Source organism: Electrona antarctica, assembly GCF_951216825.1.
Source record: "Electrona antarctica genome assembly, chromosome: 22".
Lineage (NCBI taxonomy): Eukaryota > Metazoa > Chordata > Actinopteri > Myctophiformes > Myctophidae > Electrona > Electrona antarctica.
Window position 1 is genome coordinate 19,271,677 of NC_136805.1, and position 25,055 is coordinate 19,296,731.

Below are 25,055 nucleotides of genomic sequence, written 5' to 3' on the forward strand. Positions count from 1 at the left end.
ATAAATATTTTCACGATTTTTCAAAAATAGCAGACCTACAAAGCTCGTAGCGCGCCACTCGGTGGCGCGCTATGAGCTTGTAGATCTGCTATTTTTCAATAGCTAAATTATAACATAATGTTTAAAACACCAAAAGGGGTTCCCGCCCAAAATGGGTTAACTGTCCTTTTGCGCAGATCACGCAAACCTCAGCAAAAAGAAAAGGACAATATCGATGGCCTCCAACTGTAGAATGCATTAGGCATTGTAAAGTAGGCTTTCTGCCATATTTCCTCTGTACACAAGAATTGGAGGGTTACATCACAAGTTGGCAGGTTGTTTACAGTAATCAAGATTTTTCAGTATGGTAAGCAGTGCCATTCCAGGATCATCATCATCTTCATCAACTTCTTCTCCTTCTATTTGGGCATGTTATTATCGGCGTTCTAGAAACATTTATAAAATAAAATCTGATATTTTCATAAATAGCGAAAACAGCAGATCTACCCAAGCTCATGCCATTGTGAGCAGCTTGTACGGACCCAACCAAATGACCCTGCCACAACAAAATAAAACATACTGTAAGAAGCAGTCAGTTTCTGCTGACAACTTGCGCTGTGCTCCAGCTGGCCTTGTACACTTATCTGACCTCCATCAGTCTCTAGTCTTGTTCTTATTACACGGAGGACAGACAACATTGTACTGTATATCCTGAAATCTTTCTGTCAGCTGTATGGAGTCCACACAGCTGACTGGCTCAAACTGGAGCTCAAATGCTCACAGAGGCCTGATATTTTACTAATAACGTTTGATTGGCACATTGAAAGGGGGTAGTCGGGTAGACAACAACATCAGAGACTGAGAGAAATGGGCTCACATTGTATAGAGACGTTTCTGTCGGCAGTCAGCATAATATTCATAATAGCTTACATACATAATAAATGATATGCAAGAAGCAAGAAGATAGATTCTCCTGAAATGTTTTTAATTTCTAATGGAACAAGAAAGCTTTGCCATGCTCTTTCACAGTCGTATGCACACAATGAGCTTTTGTAGACAAGTATGCACAGGGATCGCCATAATAATGTAAATTAATGCATTATGTTTGTTTGCAATGTTTGACAGAGAAGCTCTATGTGGTTGTGTGTTAAAGTGAAAAGTGTCCAAGAAGATAAATTGGAGGCTAGAGCCAGTGTGAATGGGTTTGGAACACTAATGCTGTGTTTTGGTGCCGCAATTTTGCTCTCTTGTCTGGGGGTAGATCTCATAATTACAACAACACAGTACCCAATGCTGTGGGATTACTCTGAGCATATTTAAACATAATGGCTATACATTTTCAATCGTGTCAAATCACATCAGGTCAATCATGGCTATTGTTGGCCTTGTCCATTAGGCATTGACAAGACGACGTGGCCGGTGAGTGCCATTATACTTCTACATAGATGTACTAACAAGATTACTTCAGTGCAGCTACCACCTGACGGGTCCCCATTGATTGACTGATTGATTAGCACTTCAAGTCAACGCGACTCAATCACTGCATCGCCCCACTATCTGTATCAGGGATGCGAGGGATGGCCCCGGGGTATCGATCAAGCATTAGCGGCATGGTTAGAGGATATTGAGCCGGACCCATTCAGTATGTGCTCAGATCAGTGGTCACCAGCATTTAGGTATGGGAACCAGAGAAGCCGGAGAAGTCCTGTTTTCCGCCGCAGTAGTGAAAACTCACCTCTTCACTCTACCTCAGGATTCAAACCAACCCTTTTTCTTACTTAAATTGGCCATATACTGTAGCATCTGGCCCTGTATTGCCCTATTGCTAAATGGCTTTTAAAAGAAAGTTCGCAATTCCTCACAAGCTATTTTTGAAAACTTTAAAAAATGTAAATGTTTGAATGGTTTAGACATTTTTTTACAATAATGACAAGCCCAAAATAGGAATGCCAACTGGCACAATAATCTTATAAAATGAATTTGAATTTGAATTATTTTACATGATGAGTATGTTTTATTAATTCATTTCCTTTAGTGGCTAGAATTCCGGAAGGGGGTTAGAATTCTAAGCATATAAATAATCAGGATGGAACTGCATATTGGTGGTTGTTGTAATATCAATACAGCCACACTCTTTTAGGCTATATCTGCAGTTATAGTGATATTGCATCCCAATGAAGTTTTCAGTGCAACAACTAGAAAAATAAGCCTCCATCCAGTGCAGAACTAGGAACTAATTTGAGTGATTATTCCGGACTCCAGCAGGTCCCTGCGGTTTTTATACAGCCCAGTTTCTGGCTCCACATGACTCGTATTGTTCTTGGATGCTGCACAAAACCCCAGGTACCTGGGTGTGGCATAGCATCAGAGGCCCTGTTGAAAAAGAATCTCTAATCAAGGACCAACTAGAGGGTTGCGTTGTACAGTAAGAATTTATCTCTCTGAGAGTGTGATTTTTAGACTCTTAGAGTTACATTAACACTAAGGATTTTACAGTGTAGTGTGTTATAATTCTTTTTTTTGTATCTGTCCAGAATGGGTGTGTTTGTGAATACCTTATGTGCGTGCAGTGATGTGTGTTTGACATGCTTGTGCATCTGTGTTGTGCATAATGGGTAGACTCATTTGGCAAAGAGAAAATGCTTCCCTATTATTAGGACTTCCCTAGCTCTGTTTGGAATCTCACTCTACGCTTTTAGCTCAGAAGATGTTCCGTGTCAGGATATCCGTGCATCGGTAGAATGGGGGTTGAGCTGTCCAAAAACAGTGGCGAAAACCCTTTTCGCAGTAGGACAGGTACGTAACATTTTTAGACAGGGGTGAAACAACTGCTTAAATCAGGCCTAAATTGCACATTTTGTCAGCCCGTGGCCTGTCCGCATGTGCACTTTTGCAGTACTGCTTCCGTAAGATTGCATTGGGAAAAAATGGTACTGGCTGACGTCAAAAGCTTTGTATGCGGTTGTTTCACCCCTGTCTAAAAATGTTACATGCCTTAACCCAGGGGGTTGCCCAAAAGGTAGTTCGTGATCTACCAGTAGATCACAAAAGGCTGGTAGACCACATGACATGCCCTAATATTAATATATATTATTTAAATATATAAATATTAAAAAGGCACCTGCCACTTCAATTAAGGTGACTTGATTGATTGACATCAAAAATGGCCTCAGCTCAAACCCACAATACAATACTTCAAGTATTGTATCACAAACATCAGTTTAGTCAGGAAGACTCATGGACAAAATATATATTTATTGAATATAAAATGAGCAATATATTTATTATGGTTTGTCGATGAATTGGGTCTGCTTTTTAGGATCAAGCGCATCAGTCCCAACCATAGGGACGACAGGTGGTAGCTGGGGTGGAGATGGGTGAGCAGCAAAGGTTTAAGCAGACAGCGGCGCAGTAGCCTGACCCAGGCAGCGTGATTTCTCGTCTAGAGGAGTGGGCGCGCATGGAGCAAGTGCTGGAGAAATATTGGTTCACCAATCAGAGCCCCCCCTGGCCCCCTCCACCACTCCCCTCCCTGGTAGAAAACAGAGGAAGAAACTGACGTCACTATATTGAGAGTGACTCCCCTCTGCACTGTAGTTCCCTCCCATTCCTAGACCAGGAAATGTCTCACGTTCCCCCAGGCTTAAATTTTTTGAGCCGCAGCGAACGGAAATAAAAGCCTGGGTACCGAGGCTAGCAGCACAGCAGTATCAGTGTGCAGCAGCAAGCAAGCAAGCAGGATGAGCAGTGCAAACTTCCGGTTTAAATAGCCTGTGTGAAGATGGAACTAGAATACGTGAAAAGGGTGCCATTTCTTTTCACGCCTTTGATGGTAATAAGCCTATCTCACAGAATTTCCCCGCCCCCCTAAATACGCCCCCTTTCGGGGTTAGTGGTGATAGCGTGACGTCACTCCATAGACGATACATGTTAACAGAGGTTATTTAAGAAGTCTACAACTTTTGTTTTCTCAAGGTAAGGTTTGTTCTATCTGCTCGACCTGATTTACCATCTTGTTTGCTTCATAATAATATTGGTCTGTCACATTTTTACATTAGAAAATGTACTTAGATTCTCCAGAGAAAAAAACGTGTAAATGCCCATGTTAAAGTCACCACTATTTACCGGAAGTGGGCGTGAAAAACGGGCTGTGAGATAGGCCTATTGGATGATTTGAAGCAATTTGTTCCAAAAATCCACCTGTTGGTGGCGCTATAACAGGCCAATGTGAAAAGGGTGGGATATATTCCTCAGCCTAGTAGGAAAGTGCGTGAAAGATTTCAGGTAAATTGCACGCTGCGTTCATGATTTGAGGCTTTTTGTTCAAAACGGGCCAATCCTGCAAACTTTGGAAGCCAATGTTAGCCAATTAGGTTGGAATATCAAATATCGGACAGATCCGTCTTGAGCACATGACTATAGTGATACTGTGTAACGATTTGCGGGATTTTGGGACAGAATCTGGAGGAGTAATATAAAAAAAAGTTTTACAAAAGTCGGCCTCCTGGTGGCACTATGAATTATGAATATTGGCCTCTAGGAAGTGTGCATGCAACGTTTCACACAGATCGGTGCAGTTATAGGTAAAAAATATAAGAGAAACGGCAATGAAGCAGAAATAAATCAGACCAATTTAGACCATTATTTATATTCATTATTTATATGAATTATGCACCATCTTATAATTTGATTTTCTGTGGAGAGAGTGCACTATACTTTAAACTTCAGAGTGTCCCAGCTTCAGTTAACAGCATTTAAAAACACCGTTTTCATCTTCTCTACCTTTGTTCTTGCCTTTGTTTCAGGGTACACTGGAACTGTACCTCGTCTTTCATCACTTGTTCTTTTAGCCAGTAGTTATTTCTGCCTCCTCCTTTAATTGTCTTTTTGTCAGTAGTCTTAAATTTACCTTTAGCTGCCCTTACTTCCCATTGACCAAGAGAAGCGACATGCTCTGCGGTTGAACATTAAAGAAAAATAAATCACGAATCTTTCTTTACTCTTTCTTTTCCAATCCCAGAACCCTCTGCTGTCCAGAGGCTTTATGCAACGTAGATCACAGGATTGTGAGCTTTGATACACAAGCCAGCCCTCGGCAAACTAACGCACGCACGCACGCACGCACGCACGCACGCACGCACGCACGCACGCACGCACGCACGCACGCACGCACGCACGCACAGGGAGCTATAGTGAGTGATAATGATGGGGGAAATTCTCAGAACTTAGAGTTACTGCTGCGTTCTACAGAGGGCCTGGGGCTCAGTCAGATGGCTTCCCCCTTTATGCAATCCCCAATGGATCAGTCCTTACCATAAACAAGATAAATAAATCACAGCCAAGTACCCAGGAGCAGTGTCCTGTGTGGGAGGCCTTCCCTATTTTAAGACACGTTATGAGGCCAAAGATTAGGATGGATGTCTTCTCCTCTCATAGATTTCTCCATTTACATTTTATTCTCCTCATCGCCAGAAGAAGACGACTAAGTGAATGCACTTTCTTTCTTTCTTTCTTTCTTTCTTTCTTTCTTTCTTTCTTTCTTCTCTTGCTGTGATTGCCTGCCTCTATATGGTCATAATAACATGACATAACTAGAACTGCAAGTAATAATTATCAAGTTTTTGCCGGCTGCTAGGCGTGGCTGCGCTAATGACTTTGGGGCGGACCCTTCTAGAGTTTGAATGGACAGGTATCAGTCAAAAGGGAGACATCGAAGAGGAATGACGGGTGGGGAAGGATCAACATATGGAATGTCAGAACAGGTCAGCTCCATATGGAGATCTAAGGGTTTGATGAGGTCAGATCAACATGGTGTCCGTGAGGTCAGAGGTCGGCCCCATACAGTATATGCAGATCTACAGGTAGGTGATGATCCAGTCTTCTCCATGTATCCAGGGTTTAATGAGGTCAGTGAGAGGTCAGTGATCTTCATATATGGAGACGGTCATATATGGAGCGTGTCACGAGGCGTGACTGACGCTGTATTGGCCATATACAGTATGGTGCGTGTCAAAGGCAGACGGATGGATGAATTTTAAATAAACCAGTAAGACGCCTAAGGGCGAGAAGCGACCATAAAGGTAGAGGTCGCGTGAATGGCTGCACGCATCCGCGTTGTTGACAGCATGACTGCTGGGCGAGCGCTGGCGCTTTGGCATGGGGCGTCAGATAAACATGGAATGAATTCTGTACTGGCCACATAAGGAGCATGTCTTGAGTGTACAGGGTCAGATCAATATATGAGATGTTAGAACAGGTCAACTCCACATATGGAGATCTAAGGGTGGTAGCGGGGACATTCTTTTGAGTGTACAGGGTTTGACCCAGGTAGGTCCGGGCCTTAATTTTCGGGCCTGTTGAGAACTCTAGTTTTCGGTGGTTGCCGGGCATGGCTACACTAATAACTTTGGGGCAGGCCCTTCTAGAGTTTGAATGAACAGGTATCAGTCAAAAGGGTACTCCATGTATGGCCATAACAGGGATTGTATAATTAGAGTATCAGCTGGGAATGCCCCATTACCTAAATACCCATATATGGGCAGATCAACACTGACATCATCATTTGGATCATCAGGTGGGAATATCGACACATCACTCTGACAGTATCTGGATCTCCATATATGGGGATCAACACTGACATAATTTGGATCATCAGGTGGGAATAACGACACAGCACTCTGACAGTATCTGGATCTCCATATATGGGGATCAACACTGACATAATTTGGATCATCAGGTGGGAATAACGACACAGCACTCTGACAGCAGACTAAACAGCATAAAATAAACCTCCCGGCTTTCAACCAACGCACACAGTATCTTCAACGATCTCAAATCCTACAGGACCCAAGCAAGACATAGGACACAGGACTCAAGACGCCACACTCAAGACAGGTGCTGATGTCACGTGATGTCACGATGAACTGGGGGTTTGTCTGGGGTGAGTGACAGGTAGAGTGACGGGGAAAGTGGGTTAGGTGACGGGGAAAGTGGGTTAGGTGTCAAAAACACAATTGGTCTTTATTGAAGCACAGTGCTATTCAAACTCCTTCCATGAGTTAAAGGTCCACTCCTGTGTGTGGTTGGTTACTCTTGTCAGCTTTGTACGGGAAACAGAATAACACATGTATACACAACAAGAAGTACAGCACAACACGGTGCACTCAGCTTGAAAAATAGCCCATGCCTTCCCTGCCTCGCAGCGGTCTGGAACAGGGTGTGAATCTTGACCTTAGCAGGAAGATAAGATTTTACTGCTTGTATCTGTGGGCAGCATTTCTGATGCAAGCAGACACATGTGGTTTCCGCTTGTAGCCAACTCACAATAAAGTAAGCAACAGCAGTCGCACACACCGAGCATGTAGCATCAGAACGGCCTCCAGAATTCCCACAGTGAGCTGTGAGCTGCCCAAAAATTCTGACGCTAATTAAATTGGATACTGACCTCCTCTCTTCGGTGCCTCCCCTCCCCTGATGGGTCACAGGGTGTGTTTAAGTGTTCGCTTGCTACCTGAGGAGGGAAAACCGTTCCCCCTCACTCCCACCCCCTACCTCACATGAGCGAGCGCATACACGCACACGTGTGTGTGCGTGTGTGTGCGTGTGTGCGTGCGTGTGCGCGCGCGCATCCATTTCACATACTGTACACTTTAGTGCCTTTGTCAATACCTTGGTGACATACAGTAGCTTGGCAAAAAACAGATGGCCTTTTGGGAGGGGGGTCCAGACGTGCCATTTCCTGCCGTGCCCCCATGGCGCTGTCATCTCACACTGGCATGACCGCCATCTTAATCAGGGGCTTAATGAACGCTGCTTCACACCTGCACACTGTCACTGGGCCAATACGCTGCAGCTGATGAACATAGAACCAGCGGACCTCTATCTGCATTTGTGTCCATATGTAACTTGAGACAGGGTTGAGAAGAGAAAACTATTGAGAAGAAACCTTGATTGCGAAGAGGATCAGTATCAAACGAGAGCCAAATCATTGTTTACAGTCAGACAGGAAATAATGACTCCCATGTTATGTGTTATCATCTATATTCATGGTGCACATATTCTCCTCACATCACACCTCTGTGCCTTTACGGTAGGTATTTCTTTGTGACTTGGTGAATCTGCACTGCTCTGTTATTCCTCTGTGAGTCCAGAGAGACTTGAATGAGTCTAGAGTCTACTATAGTTCTTAGCATGTGAACAGATGGAGAATTAGAGTCACAGTGCCCACGGCTCTACACTTGGTGAATAATATTACAGCTTCATCAGTTAAGATTGTCCAGCGGCCATCTGTTTAATCTTTGCTCTAACTCTTCTTCCTGATAGCCATAGCTGACTGTATTTCACTGGTTGTATAATAGCAGTCTCAGCAGGTGTGGGCTAATGTATTCTGCATTATGGTTTTAAATCAATATAAGCTCTTAGATAGATATCAACTCTTATCATAATTCATAAATACTGCATGCAGAGTCGGTCCAATTCTTTGCTTTTAGTTTTTATGTTAGCGTCAGGACACTATGACCCTTCGTTCTAAGCACATGCTACCCATCAATGGCATCAAATATTTATCATCCCAAAGCTATAGCTGTCTTTGTCTTTCAAGCCCAGAGGTAAGCAAAACATTGTCAAGAAAGCTGGAATCCAGAGAAAAGTCTGTTTTTTTTCTCTCATTCTCTTCTACATAACCTTGCTAAATTGCTAATGCCAACAGAACTATGAAATCCTGCCACAGTTTGGAATTGAACCATCCTTCTACCTCAAATTATTTCCCCAGTGGAGCAATCGTCTAATATTTTGATCATGATCCAATGCTCAGAAGCTCATCTGCCTCCGCTACGGACTGCCAGAGGTGGTTCGGCCGTGGCAGCAAAATGACAAAGACGATGATGAGCTCAATGGCTAACGTGGGGGAGTGTTGGAATCAGACAGGATCTCATGAGATGGGTGAGAGGAGGTGACCACCAATCATCAAGTAATTAGGGTACTGCAGTGGAACACACAGCTGAGATGAGCACATCCAGTACAGGGAGAGTAGAAGAAAAGTAGAGGAGAGCGAAGCGTGACCTGATAGACGAGAAAAACGTACTGGGAAATAAGGGAAGAAAGCAGCGTGAGGAAAGAATGAAAGAGAGATTTTGGGGAATGCTCGTTATCACGTTTTTATTTTAAAAATTTTCTTATCTCAATTTCGAATAGAAGGCAGCATGCACGACTCCATCTCGTCTCACTCACTTTAATCATTTTACGCGTTGCGGCCGAAGCCTTCGTCAGCGTTGTGAGAGAAGAAATCCAGCACTCACAACGCTGACGAAGGCTTCGGCCGCAACGCGTTCGTTGTGTGCTGCTTGTCTGCAGCATGCCATATACCTAACCTACCTTTGGTAAAATAAATAAGTGCCTTAAAAGCTATTGCCGTGAGTGCTGGATTTCTTCTCTTATCTCAATTTACCTCTAATTAAGTGTTAAAATGACAAATGTATCTATTTCAGAAGATGAACTGCAACTACAATTGCTAACATGCAGTTGTGTGATGTCTTTATATAATATATAGTATTTATTGGCATGTTACCCTTTCAACACACAAGCACAATGAACAGTACAAAAAAGACAAAACAGAACGGCCATAAAAATGTTCATCGCTTCTACAAATAACATGTGAAAAATAAATCATATAATTAATGGGAAGAATTGATAAATAGATAAAACAAACAAACAAATAAGTATAGCGCTCCTTGGAGCACATAGGCCACATGGCCTGCTTATGGCTGTGTTAACTCGTGGGTTGCAGCTGTCAGCTTATCTGAAAGCGGATCGTGGGGGCAACAGTTCCAGCAGAGAGCTCCAGACTTTCCTTTTGCTGATTAGCTACTTCCTCCTGGTGGATCCCGAGGCTTTCCAGGACCAGTGTGGAGATATAATGCCCCCATCTGGTCCTTTTGTCTGCCAGGGGGTCTCCTGCGCTTGCCCATTTTTCCTCCCGGATTTTTCCCCAGTGAGGGGGGGGGGGGGGGGGGGCAGGCAGACAGACAGGGCAAGAGACATGTGTCAGATCGCGTCAGATAATCCCCACATAGCTGCAAAGTATAGTAGTAGTAGTTGTGAATTACCAAACTGGACATTGAATGAATTTCCTTTATCCTCGTGTTGCGCTTCTGTTTTCGCCTAAGTTTCTATTTTTGTCACGTTGAAGCACACGTCTGTTGTGCTTCAACTACTTCTGTATGCTTAAACTGGCTCCTTTCCAAGTGAGGAGCAACGGTTCTACTCGGAGTCCACGCGGATCACCCTATCTCTAAGGGAGAGGCTGTAGTGTCCACCCGTTTGATTTTCTTTTCTTTTTTTGATGGGTGATTAATTATGATTATCTTATGGTTTTACCTGCACGGAATGCACGTTACGTGACCTGGCGTGTACATTGTTGTTTTATTTGTGGAACCTCGGCATATTCATAAACATTTTCATGACAGTTCCACATTGAACTTCTACTTCTCACAGTACCTCTGTGAGAGGATTTGAAATGTCCGATTTGCAGTGATGGTAATAAATCACAACCAATCAGGGTGTCCGGAGGACATTTCATTTCCCGGACTTTTCCATTAAATATGGCAATTGCAGACTAACGTGACCTGTGGTCAGGACCTACAAAACATTAAAAGCACTGGTATAGTGCCACCATGAGGCCAATTTGAAAAAAAGTGTGTCTTATTTGGCCTACTGGCTGTGTACAGTAAATTTTTTTTTTTTTAAGATATTTTTTTGCGGCTTACGCCTTTTATTGGTTTTTGAAGGGACAGACAGTAGGCTGACAGGAAACGGGAGAGAGATGGGGGAAGACATGCAGTAAAGGCCGTGTCGGGCTCGGGAGTCGAACCCGCGGCACACTGCGACTGGATTACCAGTCGGGTGCCCAGACGGTTACGCCACCGCCTGGGCCTGTGTACAGTACATTGTACAAAATGTTTGACACTGACCAGTCTAACAGTATGCACGATTAGCTAGCATGCATGCACAGTCTTGTTTGTCATCTGCCTCTACCAAGCTCAAAATTATTGTGGAATTACATCATTAGTTAAAACTGTTGCTCTAGGGTAAGTGTAAAGAAGATTGATCAAGCCGATAAATCATAAATGTAGTGCTAAACCCAAAGCTCTCCAGGGTGGAGATTCTGTTGAATGCCTTCTCCACATCCAAGGTGAGAGCAGCAGTGGGAGAGTCAATATTATGTTAAGCCCAAATAATATATTCGGCTGAGCTACCAGTTTGAATGAAGAATACTTGATCTAGGTCTATCAAGTTAGAAGTCATCTTGTCGAGTCTAGCAATAGTTTTACTTTCATAACCAAAACAAGCTAATTAATTATCCTATATCTTATTCAATCTACGTTTGTATTGTTCCATGTGAAACCCAGGACGAGTATCTGTTACGTACCATTTGTAATGGGGATCTTAATAAATTAATCTAAGATTTTAGAGTCACATCCATTAAATTGCGTGTGGTTACTGTACATGCCTGCAGCCTATAAAGCCTTATATAATTTAACTGCTAATTGCTTCATGTCATGATAAGTTTGAGTACCCTACCCTAAGGTGTACTCTAAAATCATGTTGATGTGGGAGACGTTTCCAAAAACATCCTTTGAAATGTTAAAATATAAATATCTCCCACATCAAAAGTTAACAAGATAAACATGGAAAAACATTATGCTTCCAGCAGAGGAGAAAAGCATTCACGTTCATTGTTCAAAGTTCAATGAGGCACTTGTAATGAAACATTTACCATCATCACTGCTAAAACTTGGCCTTGCCTTCACCATCCTTTTCTAATGAGATTAACTGAAGCAGGGTTTTTCATCATGCTACATTAAAATATCTCAACGCCTCTGGAGCAGTGTCTGCTTGCTTCCTTTCTTCAAAATCCAGCAATTTAGGGAATTATTCAGAGGGGAACAGCATAATACTGTGCGGAATTTGTGAGTTTTTTGCTGCGTTGTGTTGGGTTTACCTTGACACATAAAAAAAGAATGCTTAGTAACTAACCATTATTTGTATGCGCAAAGGTTCCATTTAACAATGTTTTTAACATACTGTACAAATAGCCAAATAACATTTCAAGAAGGCATTACAATGTTCACTTATTTGGTTGAAGATGCATCTGGAATCAATGTATAGAACTACTGGCAAATCAACAGGAAAATGCACACCAAAATGCCAGAGTGGGGCTTTAACTTCTTTATGTTTTCCAGTCACTTCTCTACCCACAACTTCTCTGTCCTCCTTATCCTCGATATCTGCAAACCGTAATGAAAAAGTGGCACCCTTGTCTTTTAATCAAATACATTATGGTTATGTCATGATTCAGTGATTTCTGCTGCAGGCCCGCATGGATCATATTAAAAACCATCTGATGCTCGCTAAAGCGTACACACATTTCACAGCCTCTGTCTAATGTATTCACTTAGATTATCTCCTTTTCTGCTATTTGCTTTGCTTATAAGGTGCACAATATAAAGTGATTCCTATAACAATTTTTTTTTTGCTTACCTGTAAAAGTTTTGTTTCAGCTCAAAACCATACACTATAAATATAGTTACTTTAGAGATTTAAATTTTTATCAGAAAACACATACCTGTACATACATAACCACAATGTGACTGATTGTGAGCTTGTAGATGGGCTGTTTTCAAAAGACTTTGTACACATTTTGAAATTGACATTCTGCAATATGAGTACTTTTACTTTTAGTACTTTAAGTACATATATAATTAATACCCTTTGTACTTTTACTTGAGTACATTTTGAATACAGGACTTCTACTTGTAACGGAGTACATCTACATTACAGTATTGGTACTTTTATTTAAGTAAAACATTTGAGTACCTTTTCCACCACTGGTGTTTAGGCACTGCTCAACATAGACATATAATGGTAGACGCCTCCTCTGACTCTGGGGCGTCTGTATCTCAACGGAAGGCAAGATGGAGGCAACGGGAGGCGATGCGTGATTGCATTGGCAAGCTTTCACGAGATTCCTTGCGAAGCATAGCGGAAGAACGGAAGGGGACGTTGGGACGTTTGGTAGGCCAATCAGAGGCGCGACTCCCTCTTTCCCAGCAGCACTTAGCTTCAAGATTCCGCTTGACTTCCTCCTCCCATTGGAGACAGGTCTCTCCAACGAACTGTAGCGGCCAATGAGGCATCTATATTTTTTAATATCTACAGTATGCTGCTAAACCCACAGAGCCCCATTAGAGGGCGGACCTACTGTATGTAAAATGAAACCCAGAATGCATATAAAGGGATCTTGCCTCAATTATCGGATAAAGAGATCAAAGTTCACGAAGGCATTTACTCAAGAGTTTTAAAATTCATTAATACAACTGAATGCTTAGATGTGAGATGTTTGACAGCTGTTGATTATAGCAGACCCAGGTTTTTTGGCAGCGCAATATGTAAGTGAAGGACATCCCAATCCCTCCCTCCCACCTGTGTTGCGATCCAAAGAATAAATGGAAGAGATACATGCATTTTATTTTCATTCTTTCCACTACGTTGACTTTGTCTGTCAGGTAGAAACATTACAATGACAGTGGTGGGTTTCATCTGTCAGTATCTTCCAAGACTACTCCTGTGCCCATCTGTTATCGGACGTGCAAATCCAGCTCTCATGATTAGACATTTTAATTTCAAGTGAAATATTGAAAATCTATCATTGTTGTCTCCACCAGGCCGAAGGCATGGGGAGAGAGTATGTTTTGTGCGTGCGTGCGTGCGTGCGTGCGTCCTCCGTCTGTTACCAGCTAATCTCCGGGACGGTTAACCAGGTCGGTGCCACATTTTGCACGCACACTGGCCTCGATCACACCTAAAAAACATTTGTCTTGTCCGTGTTTAATGGATGCAATCAATGCATTTCCAATGGAAGTCACATGGTTTGACCAAATATTTTAGTTTGATGCGGGGGAGGGGGGCACAACACAGCCATCAAACCATGTGACTTCCATTGGAAATGCATTGGGGCGGCCATTAAACACGGACAAGACACAAGACGGGTGGCTTTCAAAGTTTGCAGGATTGGCCCGTTTTGAACAAAAAGCCTCAAATCTTGAACGCAGCATGCAATTTACGTGAAATCTTTCACAGACTTTCCTGCTAGGCTGAGGAATATATCCCACCCTTTTCACATTGGCCTATTATAGCGCCACTAGGAGGCCACAACCTGACCTGCCCTGGTGGAGACCTGTGCCCAGAGGGGCACTTTTTCTAGTTTGTACTGAAACCATTTTGTGCTTACCTGCATCATTGTCTCCACCAGGCCGAAGGCATGGGGAGAGAGTATGTTTTGCACTCCGTCCGTCCGTCCGTGTGTGTGTGTGTGTGTCCGTCCGTCCGTCCTTCCGTCTGTGAACAGCTAATCTTTGGCACCGTTAACCCGGTCGATGCCAAATTTTGCACACACACTCCCTGGATGCCAACGATGAACCTCTGCCCCAAAATTTCCAGAACGGCCTGTTATAGCGCCACCAGGAGGCCGCTTTGTGCAACACAAGTTTTTGGACAGTACACCTACAGATTTTGTCCAAACATCACGCAAATTGGTACATAGTCTCTCTAGAGCCATTCAACGAAACGGGTCTTTCAGATTTCTCAGACTCCACCCTGATTGGCTAAGATTGGCTTCCAAAGTTCGCAGGAGTGCTCAGTTTCAAACAAAATGCTGCAAATCATGAACACATCGTGTGATTTCCGTGAAATTGTGCACGCACATTCCCACTAAGCAGAGGAAGAAATGCCACATGAACATTTTCAACTCGGCCTCATGGTGGCGCTATAACTGGCCGAAAAGTGTTTTTACCTCTAACTGCACGGATCTGTGGATAACTTTGTATGCCAACTCCCTAGAGGCCAAGGAAAAACCTTTGCCTGGAATTTTTCACATCTGCTCTTTATAGCGCCACCAGGAGGCCGACATATGTAAAACACATTTTCTAATATTACTCCTTCAGATTTTATCCAAATTTCACACAAATCGGTACACATGCTCTCCATAGTCATGTGATCAAGACGGGTTTGTTTGATTTCTCATAATCCACCCTCATTGGCTACAATTGGTTTCTAAACTTTTCAGGAGTAGCCCGCTTTGTACCCGTTTTGTACAAATCGCCACAACTACTCAACGCAGCGTCCGATTGTGGTGCATTGTTGTGCATGCATATTCCCACTAGTACTTACTTACTTATGCCTATCGCTCCTTTTCATGGAGCATAGGCCGTTGACTACAGTTCGCCAGACTCCTCTATCCTGGGCCTTCTTTTCCAGCTGTTTCCATGTCAGTCCACACTGCTTGATGTCAGTCTCAAGGTCCCTGCGCCAGGTGTTCTTCGGCCTCCCTCTCTTTCTTGTGCCTTGCGGGTTCCATCTAAGGGCTTGTCTTGTGATGCTGGTATTGGGCTTCCGAAGTGTGTGGCCGATCCATCCCGACCTTCTTCTCTTAATCTCCTCTTCCACTGGTGGTAGCCTCGCTCTCTGCCAGAGGTCCTTATTGCTGATGGTGTCTGGCCAGCGGATGCTCAGAATTCTCCTCAGGCAGCTATTGATGAAAGTTTGCACCTTCATTGTTGTTGCCTTTGTTGTCCTCCACGTCTCTGATCCGTACAATAGTACTGGCTTGACGTTTGAGCTGAAGAGTCTGAGCTTTGTCCGCTGGCTGATTTGTTTCGAGCTCCAAATGGTCTTGAGTTGGATGAATGCGGCTCTTGCCTTGCCGATTCTGGCTCTGACGTCTGCATCCGTGCCGCCCTGACTGTCTATGACACTGCCTAAGTATGTGAAGGCTTTTACTTCCTCAAGCGCTGTTCCCTCTAGTGTCACTGGATCTCTGTGTGTTGTGTTGACCTTGAGGACTTTTGTCTTTCCTTTATGGATGGTGAGGCCAATTTGTGATGAGGTGTCTGCCAGCACTGTTGTCTTCTCTTGCATCTGCTTTTGAGTATGTGAGAGCAGAGCGATGTCGTCCGCAAAATCTAGGTCATCGAGCTGTGATGTCATGGTCCACTGGATCCCGTTTCTCCTGTGTGTTGTTGTGACCTTCATTATCCAATCGATGGATAGGAGGAAGAGGAAAGGGGACAGTAGACAGCCCTGTCTGACTCCAGTCTTCACGTGGAAGCTTCGAGTGAGCTGACCTCCATGGATGACTCTGCATGTCGTCCCTTCGTAGGAGTTCCTTATCAGGTTGACCAGTTTTTCTGGGATGCCATAGTGTCTGAGCAGTTTCCAGAGGGTGTCTCTGTCAACACTATCAAACGCCTTCTCATAATCTATAAAGTTTATGTAGAGTGGAGAGTTCCATTCCACTGCTTGCTCAATAGCGGGGCAGATAGCGGAAATAATCGTTCACTTGCGGATACAAGCACCAAAATTGGCACACATACTCCTTAGGGGTTGCTCTTTTGAGAAAACCACTGTGCCAAAAAAATATTCAAGATGGCGGCCATTTTTCAAGATGGCTGCCATTGAATATACAGTAATATTGCATTTCACAAAATAAAATCCCATAGACTTGTCCTATTTGAATGATCTTGGTGTCAAATCATACATTTTTCACTATGTAGAATCCAAATTTGGACCCATGGACTTACTCACTAGTTTCCTTGTACCATATAACAGTCCCGGAATCCTAATATTCTGCTAAATTAGAGGTTTGTGTTATGTCTGACTTGGGTAAAATGGATGGTAGTCTATATCTTAGTATTGTTAGAGGTTTAGTATGTGTGTGTGTGTGTGTGTGTGTGTGTGTGTGTGTGTGTGTGGGGGGGGGGGGTGGGGGGGGGGGTACCGCTCGCACCGTTCAGTATCAGCTGAGTAATTTGTTTGGTGTAGCTAAATAAACTGTTGCCCAGGTGGAGCCTGCAGAACCATTGCGGCTCAAGAAACCACCACTCCTGAATGAAGTGTCTGGTGCTGGGACTCTGGTGCAACGCACAGGTCCTGGCGATACTCCTGGTGAGAGCAGGAGTGGACCTGGTGAGACATAGGAGCCCGGACAGGAGTCAACCCACAGAGCCTAGTCCCTCCACATGCCAGAATGATGTGCCTCCCAGTCCCGGCAGAGTAGTTCCAACGGATTGTGTGGCCCTGGTCTTTCCCTAGTGGGTCTGATCGTGGGTAGCTACTGAGACGTAAGTTGGGACTTGATCACCCCGGCTGGGTCACCCGAGTGAGGGGTATGATGTTCGTGAGACCCGAAACCCTGATGACCTTGGGATACATCACTGAGGATATGTCCCGGGTGCATCCAAGTATTTTTGTTCTTTATGACTCCCAAATGTTGTCTAATAAGCCCTGCATCTTTTAGCTAGTGTAGATTACATGTAGTTTACCATGTATGATGTTCAGTTAGACAACGCGCCTGAATTGACAGGGTATGCCAGCAGGGGAGAGCCGAGCCAATGGTAAGGGGGCTATACATGACTTATTCATGGACTTACCAACATGGTGTACAGATCACACTGGACTTAAATGATACTGGATGAACGATCAGGCTAGGTGTAGATTTTATTGTCGAACCTAGTTGTATCCCATACCTTATTGTGCATGATGGCGGTAAAAGGATAACCCCTCTGCCTTGATTCACTGAATACAGATAATGATCATATTGTGATACCTTGATTACCATTCACCAAGATGTCTAATATAGACCCAGGACCGCCTAAATTCAAGACTGACTGGAGCAAGTGTTGTCTTTGCAAAGACAAGAATAGTATGAGCTCTCATCACCACATGCAAGACAATCACAACAACAACTAATATTCCCCTGGTGGTGGCATTGAATAAACTCTGAGGAGGAACAAGGCGCAATATCATGAAGGTTGTCGCATTATGTTCAACAACACGAAACTGGAGAGAGTGAGAACCACAAAATGAAAAGCAGAGAGTGGAGTAGAACCAGCATTCAAAGCAGAGAGTGGAGTAGAACCAGCATTCAAAGCAGAGAGTGGAGTAGAACCAGCATTCAAAGCCAACCATGTTTCAGATGTGACAAAGATGCTGCATACTCTGAACTCACAGGGTATGCGTCGTCATAGAAAGCTATGACGATGCATCTCAGTAAGAGTTATAATGAATGTGCCCAAACTTTAAATGACGGAAAAACTTCTTGCAAGACTCAGTGGTGGAGATGTTATTGCACAGGAGCTCCATGTTGCATGCTTGGCAGACCTTTACAATAGAGAGGTTGTACCTCACAACCACAAAGAGACTGGAAAAGGAACATTCAACCGAAGAGGATGCCCAGTTGCCCACCTACAGGAAATCTCAGAGCTAGTCACATATCTAGTGGAGACCACCAGATCTGGTGAGGGTCCTTCAGTCCTTCGACTTGCAGACATATAGTTCACCTGTACGTGCTATTCCAGTGCCTGGAACAGTTGGGTGTTGATGGACCAGCTGTCAACTCCACATGACTGAATGAAAAACTGCTGTAAGAAATACCTGCTTTGGAGGGACTTGTGGTCCAGCATATATGTCGTTGCAAGATGTTAGCTGCTTTGCTAAGGACAATAGCTTCACTATAAGAGTCAGAGGCTTCTGACAAGCCAAAGCCTACATCTTTCTGGAAAGCCAAATGAACATCCCTTCCCTGCTTGTGAGCCTCCAACTCAGGTATTTCTGACAGCAGTTTCTCCTTCAGTCTTGTGGAGTTGACAGCAGATGCATCAACACCCAGCTGCATTCCACTGGCTGAGCGCACTCTGCTTTTCGTTTTGTGATTCTCACTCTCCAGTTTCGTAATGCGACAACTTTTGTGATATTGCGCCTTGTTCCTCCTCAGATTTTCTTCAATGCCACCACGATCATCAAGTCTGTCTGGATCCATTTTATTAATATGCATCTCATTAATTGTGTGAAAGAGGGGAATATTAGTTGCAATCATAGTGTAGCCATCATGTTGTGATTGTCTTGCATGTGGTGACGAGAGCTCTTTACTATTCTTGTCTTTGCAAAGACAACACTTGCTCCAGTCAGTCTTGAATTTAGGCGGTCCTGGGTCTATATTAGACATCTTGGTGAATGGTAATCAAGGTATCACACACAGTATGACCATTATCTGTATTCAGTGAATCAAGGCAGAGGGATTATCCTTTTACCGCCATCATGCACAAAAAGGTATGGGATATGACTAGGTTCGACAATAAAATATCTGATCTACACCTAGCCTGATCGTTCATCCAGTATCATTTAAGTCCAGTGTGATCTGTACACCATGTTGGTAAGTCCATGAATAAGTCATGTATAGCCCTTACCATTGGCTCGGCTCTCCCCTGCTGGCATACCCTGTCAATTCAGACGCGGCTGTCTAACTGATCATACATGGTAAACTACATGTAATCTACACTAGCTAAAAGATGCAGGGCTTATTAGACACCCCCCCCCCCCCCACACACACACACACACACACACACACACACACACACACACATACTACACATCTAATTATACTAAGATATAAACTGCCATCCATTTTACCGGAGTCAGACATAACACAAACCTCTAATTTAGCAGAATATTAGGGTTCCGGGACTGATATATGGTACAAGGAAGCCAGTGAGTAAGTCCATGGGTCCAAATTTGGAATCTACATAGTGAAAAATGTATGATTTGACACCAAGATCATTCAAATAGGACAAGTCTATGGGATTTTATTGCGAAATGCAATATTACTGTATATTCAATGGCAGCCATCTTGAAAAATGGCCGCCATCTTGAAATTTATTTTGGCACAGTGGTTTTCTCAAAAGAGCAACCCCTAAGGAGTATGTGTGCCAATTTTGGTGCTTGTATCCGCAAGTGAACGATTCTCCTGTAATTTGCATGTTATCTGCCCTGCTACAACTATGATACGGAGAGTTGTAATTTGGTCAACACAGGATCTATTCTGCCGGAAGCCTGCTTGATGGTCTCTTAGTAGCGGGTCCGCCGCTTTCTTTATTCGGTCCAGGAGAATCCTGTTAAAGATCTTTCCTGGCACTGACAGCAGCATGATTCCTCTGTAGTTATGGCACTGACTGAGGTCTCCTTTCTTGGGGAGCTTGACCAGGTATCCTTCCTTCCAGTCTGTTGGAATTTCCCCTTTCTCCCAGATCTCCTTGAACAGTGGGTGTAACATCTGAAGCATCTGTGTCCGCCCTCAGTGCCTCTGCTGGGATGTTGTCTGGTCCTGTCGCCTTCCCGTTCTTCAGTTGAGTGATGGCCTTCTTTATTTCCAGCTTGGTTGGGATTCCACAGTTGATGAGGAGGTTTGTCTCTGCTGCTTGTATATCCGGAGGGTTAGGTGGTGTCGGTCGATTTAGAAGCTCCTCAAAGTACTCTGCCCATCTTTCCTGTTGTTGTTGTGGTTCTTTGCTTGTATTTCCCTCCTTGTCTTTCACTGGTCGCTCTGGTTGGCTCCTCTTTCCTGACAGTTTCTTGGTGGTGTTGTACAGCTCCGCCATGTTTCCTTTCGCAGCTGCCTCTTCAGCTTCTTTTGCCAGGCTGTCGATGTAGACCCTCTTGTCTGTACCACATTCATCTGGATCTTCTTTTGCTTGGTTCTGAAGGAGGCTGTTATAATTCGTGATCCACGTGGTTCCCATCCCATCAGTGCCCCCTGAGCTGTTTTGGATAGCAGCAGACCTACCCCCTCTGTATGCGGGGATTTTTCTTCTTCGTGTCCTGAGTATAGCAAGAGTTCTCCTGTCGTCGGTCTTTGTTGTCCGGATTGGGTCCACCGTGTTTCGCTGATTCCTAGCAGATCTAAGCTATATCTCCTCATTTCTCCTGCTACTTGCATGGTCTTACCTGTCTCGTGCATGGTCCGAACATTCCATGTTCCTATTCTAATACTTTCTCTGTTTGAGAGAAGGGGTTTCGGCTCTGTGGCTTCCTTGCGGCTTTCATCACACAGCGTCATGATTCTTCTTGATGAAGAACCTTCCTCCACCAGGGTTTGGGTCTGTCTTTCTGTATTCAACGTTTCTGTAGCATATGTGGGTTTTTTACAGTTTGGGGTTGCTGGCCCCAAGCCCAACCTTCCCCCATTTCTGGGTTCAGGATTGTTTGGGGTCAGTTTGTTAGTCCTCTTCCCTAACCTGTTGTCTTCCAGGCAATGGATTACAGTCTCATACCACGTGAGACCAGACAGGCTATATATTCCCACTAGGCTTTGGAAGAAATGCCACTTGACAGTTTTCAAATCAGCCTCATGGTGGCGCTACAACAGGCCAAGCCACGTCGTTTATATTGCTCCTAAACATTTTGCCAAACATCACACACACACACACTCCTATCCTCCTGGTGGAGACCTGTGCCCAGAAGGGCACTTTTTCTAGTTTCTAGCATACTGTATGTTATATGCCAGCAACTCTACATCTGACCTCACTGACACACCAGATTAATAGGTTAACTCCTGCTTCTCAACTGTGCCGTATTAAGAAGCTCTGTTGTTTCAACGCGACCCCGATCGTCTTACTGTTATATTATACATTTACTGTATATTTATATATGTACATTTGCGATTCGCCAACTTGGGACTCCTGTAGTGCTGCCCTCCTATCCAGCATCAGGGTCTTGAGCACTAGCTGCAGTGTTTCGAGCTCCGCTGTCATGCCTCAATGTGTTTAGGTGTTGCGCCTCTTTTCACTCATAGTTAGCTAGCTATAGGGCCTATAAGCTAGCTAATTATAGGGCATAGCAGTGGTGTCCATGTTCTGGTTCCATCGATCCGGAACCCATTATTTTTTCCCATAGATTTTAAAGCCTATTTTAAGCCTATAGAATCAAGCCATCAAGGATCCTGGTGAATCATTACCATACAACTTTAGATTCTGTGAGAATAGAAAATGCGGAAAACCGCAAAACAAATGGTATTTATTAAATATAGTATCATATAATTAAATATTACATTTCTTTTTCAAAGAATCAAATGTGTTGTGGTCATGATTCACCAGGATCCTGGATGGCTTGATTCTAGGATTAAAATAATATAAATATTTTTTGAGTGGTGCAACCACTCCAAGGAACAGCTTTGTCCCTATGTCCCAACCTATGTCCCAACCTATGTGACTGTGACTATGTCCGTTTAGAGTACCAATAGGGGGTGCTGTTGCACCACTCGCTTCAGACTGGTCTGATTTTTTTGTCTGAATTGATGGAACCAGAAAATGGCCGCCACTGCTATGCCCTATTTATATATTTATTTCAGAATTGAGCAACATTTGTGTGAGGAGGATTGATTTTGTTCCCTTAGTCTGTTGCTCCAATTTTTCACTGGTTCAATGGCATTTGGCACTGATGATCCGAGAAGATTAAAAGAGAAATAATGTGAGAATGTACTGTACTTTCTCTCTCTCTGTGCCTGCTTGGCGTCTCCATGTCACTGTGCGCACTCGCTTTCCTCGCTTCCATCATTCCAACCTCACTTCACTAGCCTTGCTTCTCAGCTAGCCTCTAGCTATTTAGTCCGCTATGGGCAATCAGGCTGAACAAGATACTGGCTAAAGAAAAAAGTATCATCTTATGCACAGATTGTGCAGTGTTTGCAGTACGCCGTACAAGTGTGAAACATTGGATCTGGTTCAGGAAGATGAGGCGAGAGCCACTCGATATGCAGCCTCTTTGTTCTCTTTTTTCCCTTCCATGTCTCATAATCATCTTTGAGGTGCCTAATCCTGTGTTTGCATCGCAGCATAATTTTATCCTCCCGACGCAGGGGGGTCCTTCATTACCAGGGGGCTGTACATGCTTTCTCATGCATTAAAAGAAAAACTCTAACAATAACAAAGGGTGTTCAGGCCGCTCAAGACCTCATGAATAATGGTCCTCGAGGAGGTCTTGAAGGGGCTGAGGTTTTCCTGGCCTCCCCTCGTCGTCAGGAAAACCTTAAAGGGCTGCTCTAACGATTCGACTTCCGCTACTCGATGCAACTCATCTCTCTCTCTCGCTCTCTCTCTCTCGCTTGCTCTCTCACTCGCTCCCTCGTTCGCTCGCTCGCTCATACACACTCTCACTCTCCTTTCAAATCATTGATTTTTCAGAGGTTGTATAAAATATTTACAATGTGTGGGCAGAGTTCTTTCTCTGGGAATTTAGAGGGGGGGGGGGAATCATTTTGAAAGTGGAGGGAGTAGAAAGGGAGGAGAGAGAGAGAGAGAGAGAGAGAGAGAGACGGAGAGAGAGAGAGACGGAGACAGAGAGAATGTGTAAGGAGACAGATAAGAGCCATAGAAGCCCACCCGAATGCATGCCTTGAATATCAATGCTTCACTTTGAAACTGTTCCTAAATATAAATAAATAAACAGAGCCACTGATAAAGGTTGTTATTCAGAGCTCTTGTATCACCACATTCTACCCTTTATAACGTCACATCATATTGATTTGTGCACAGATTCTGACAGTTTTCAGGCTTTGAAGGCTAAACTCCACATCTTTTTGTTGTTGTTGTTCATCTTTACCTTCTCATTCAAACCTTTGGCGCACGCTCTTATTTTTTTTTGTGTTGTTGTATCTTATAACATTGTCTCTCTCACTTAATGTAGGCGTTTGGGTGCCTAAAAATGAAAGACCGCCAGTCTTAAGGAACTTACCTAAACAAAGGCTCCATTGTATCAAAGAGATGTTGTCTGTCATGTTTGTCGATATGGGTATTCTTCATGAATCTCAATCTGAGCAAATTGTCTTCATGCAGGGAAGGGGGGGGGGGGGGGGGGGGGAGATTACAGTTATTATTATTATTATTTATGTATTAATTCAGTATGCCATACAGTACCCAAAGTAGGAATACCAGATTGATAAACTCCAAATTCCTTCTACTGTCTTCCACGTTTTTTCAGGTGGGAGGGACAATGTACAACACAGGCCGCCATGTCTCTCTGCGACTGGACAAGGAACATCTGGTGAATATTTCTGGTGGGCCAATGACATACAGCCATCGCCTGGAGGAGATTCGGCTACACTTTGGCAGTGAGGACAGCCAGGGCTCTGAACACATGCTCAATGGACAGGCCTTCTCTGGAGAGGTCAGTTGCTGGAAGATTTAAACTTTTTTTAAATGTACTTTCCTCTGATGAAGAGATTCGATCTGAGATTCTGTGACATATCCCACGAAAAGACAGATTTGTCGTTCTAAAATTTTCATCAGCGTCAGCGTATTTGCTCAGATAGTTTTATTGCTTTCTGGCAATAACTTGGATAACTGATTAGAGTAGATGGAACTTCATTGATCCCTGGGGTCAATCAATAAAGTATTGCATTGTAGCCAAGATATTGCAAAAGGTCCATACTGTACACAGACAAGTACGGTAGTAGTCACTGAATGTGCAGTTTCTATCTAATAATCATGATAGTATTGCTAATGTGAATTCCCAAATAAGAAGTGTTTCTATCAATGCATGCAGCAGAAACAAACAACACAGTTTGCTTGAACATTTACTACACATACACAAACACATGGCATGATCGGACCTGAGGGAGTCCGAGGGGACATGGAATGTTAGGGGAGAGCTACGCTGTTGAGGTCCTTGTGGGTTGTGAGGAGTATTTTGAAGTTGATTATTTGTTTGACCAGGAGCCTGCAGTAAAGACATTGAAGGACTGGTGTGAGCAAGTCAGAAGCTGAGTTCTGAACATTTATCGTTTACATTATTGTATTGAGGACTTTAGAGGTGAGGCCATAGGAGGGATGGTGTTGCATCCTGTAGCTGGGATGTGGTTGGGTTCCCAAACGGTGGTGTGTGCACCCCTTGCGTTGCATGAACGCCGTGACAAGAAAAGGGTAATGGCGGTTTTATGGTGTTATTTAACACAAACGGCAAAATCCGGTAAAACACTGTTGTAAGGAGATGTATAGAGCAGCTGTGGGAGTATACAGCAGCTGCATGTCTCTCAGTGCAGTGACATTCTGTGATTATTTGCCATAATCATATAACGAGACTGAGCGTTTGGGGGTGTGAAAGGGTTCTGAAGTCACAGAGGTGGGGGCTGACCATGGAACATTCAATATTGAGTAAGAAATCCTAGGTGGAGCAGGTGAGCCAAAAGGCTTGCA

The 25,055-nt window shown here is 43.8% G+C and overlaps 1 protein-coding gene across 3 annotated transcripts in view; it reads left to right on the forward strand.

Annotated features, from left to right (window-relative positions):
- Positions 1–25,055, forward strand: part of ca10a (carbonic anhydrase Xa) — a 191,301-nt gene that overhangs the window by 134,951 nt on the left and 31,295 nt on the right. For all 3 annotated transcript variants that reach the window (XR_013788887.1, XM_079493506.1, XM_079493507.1), the window contains one exon: positions 23,842–24,027. Coding sequence is in view for 2 of the 3 variants with exons in the window: in XM_079493506.1 (XP_079349632.1) it covers positions 23,842–24,027 (186 nt within the window). In the remaining variant the exon portion in view is untranslated. The remainder of the gene's footprint in view (positions 1–23,841; positions 24,028–25,055) is intronic.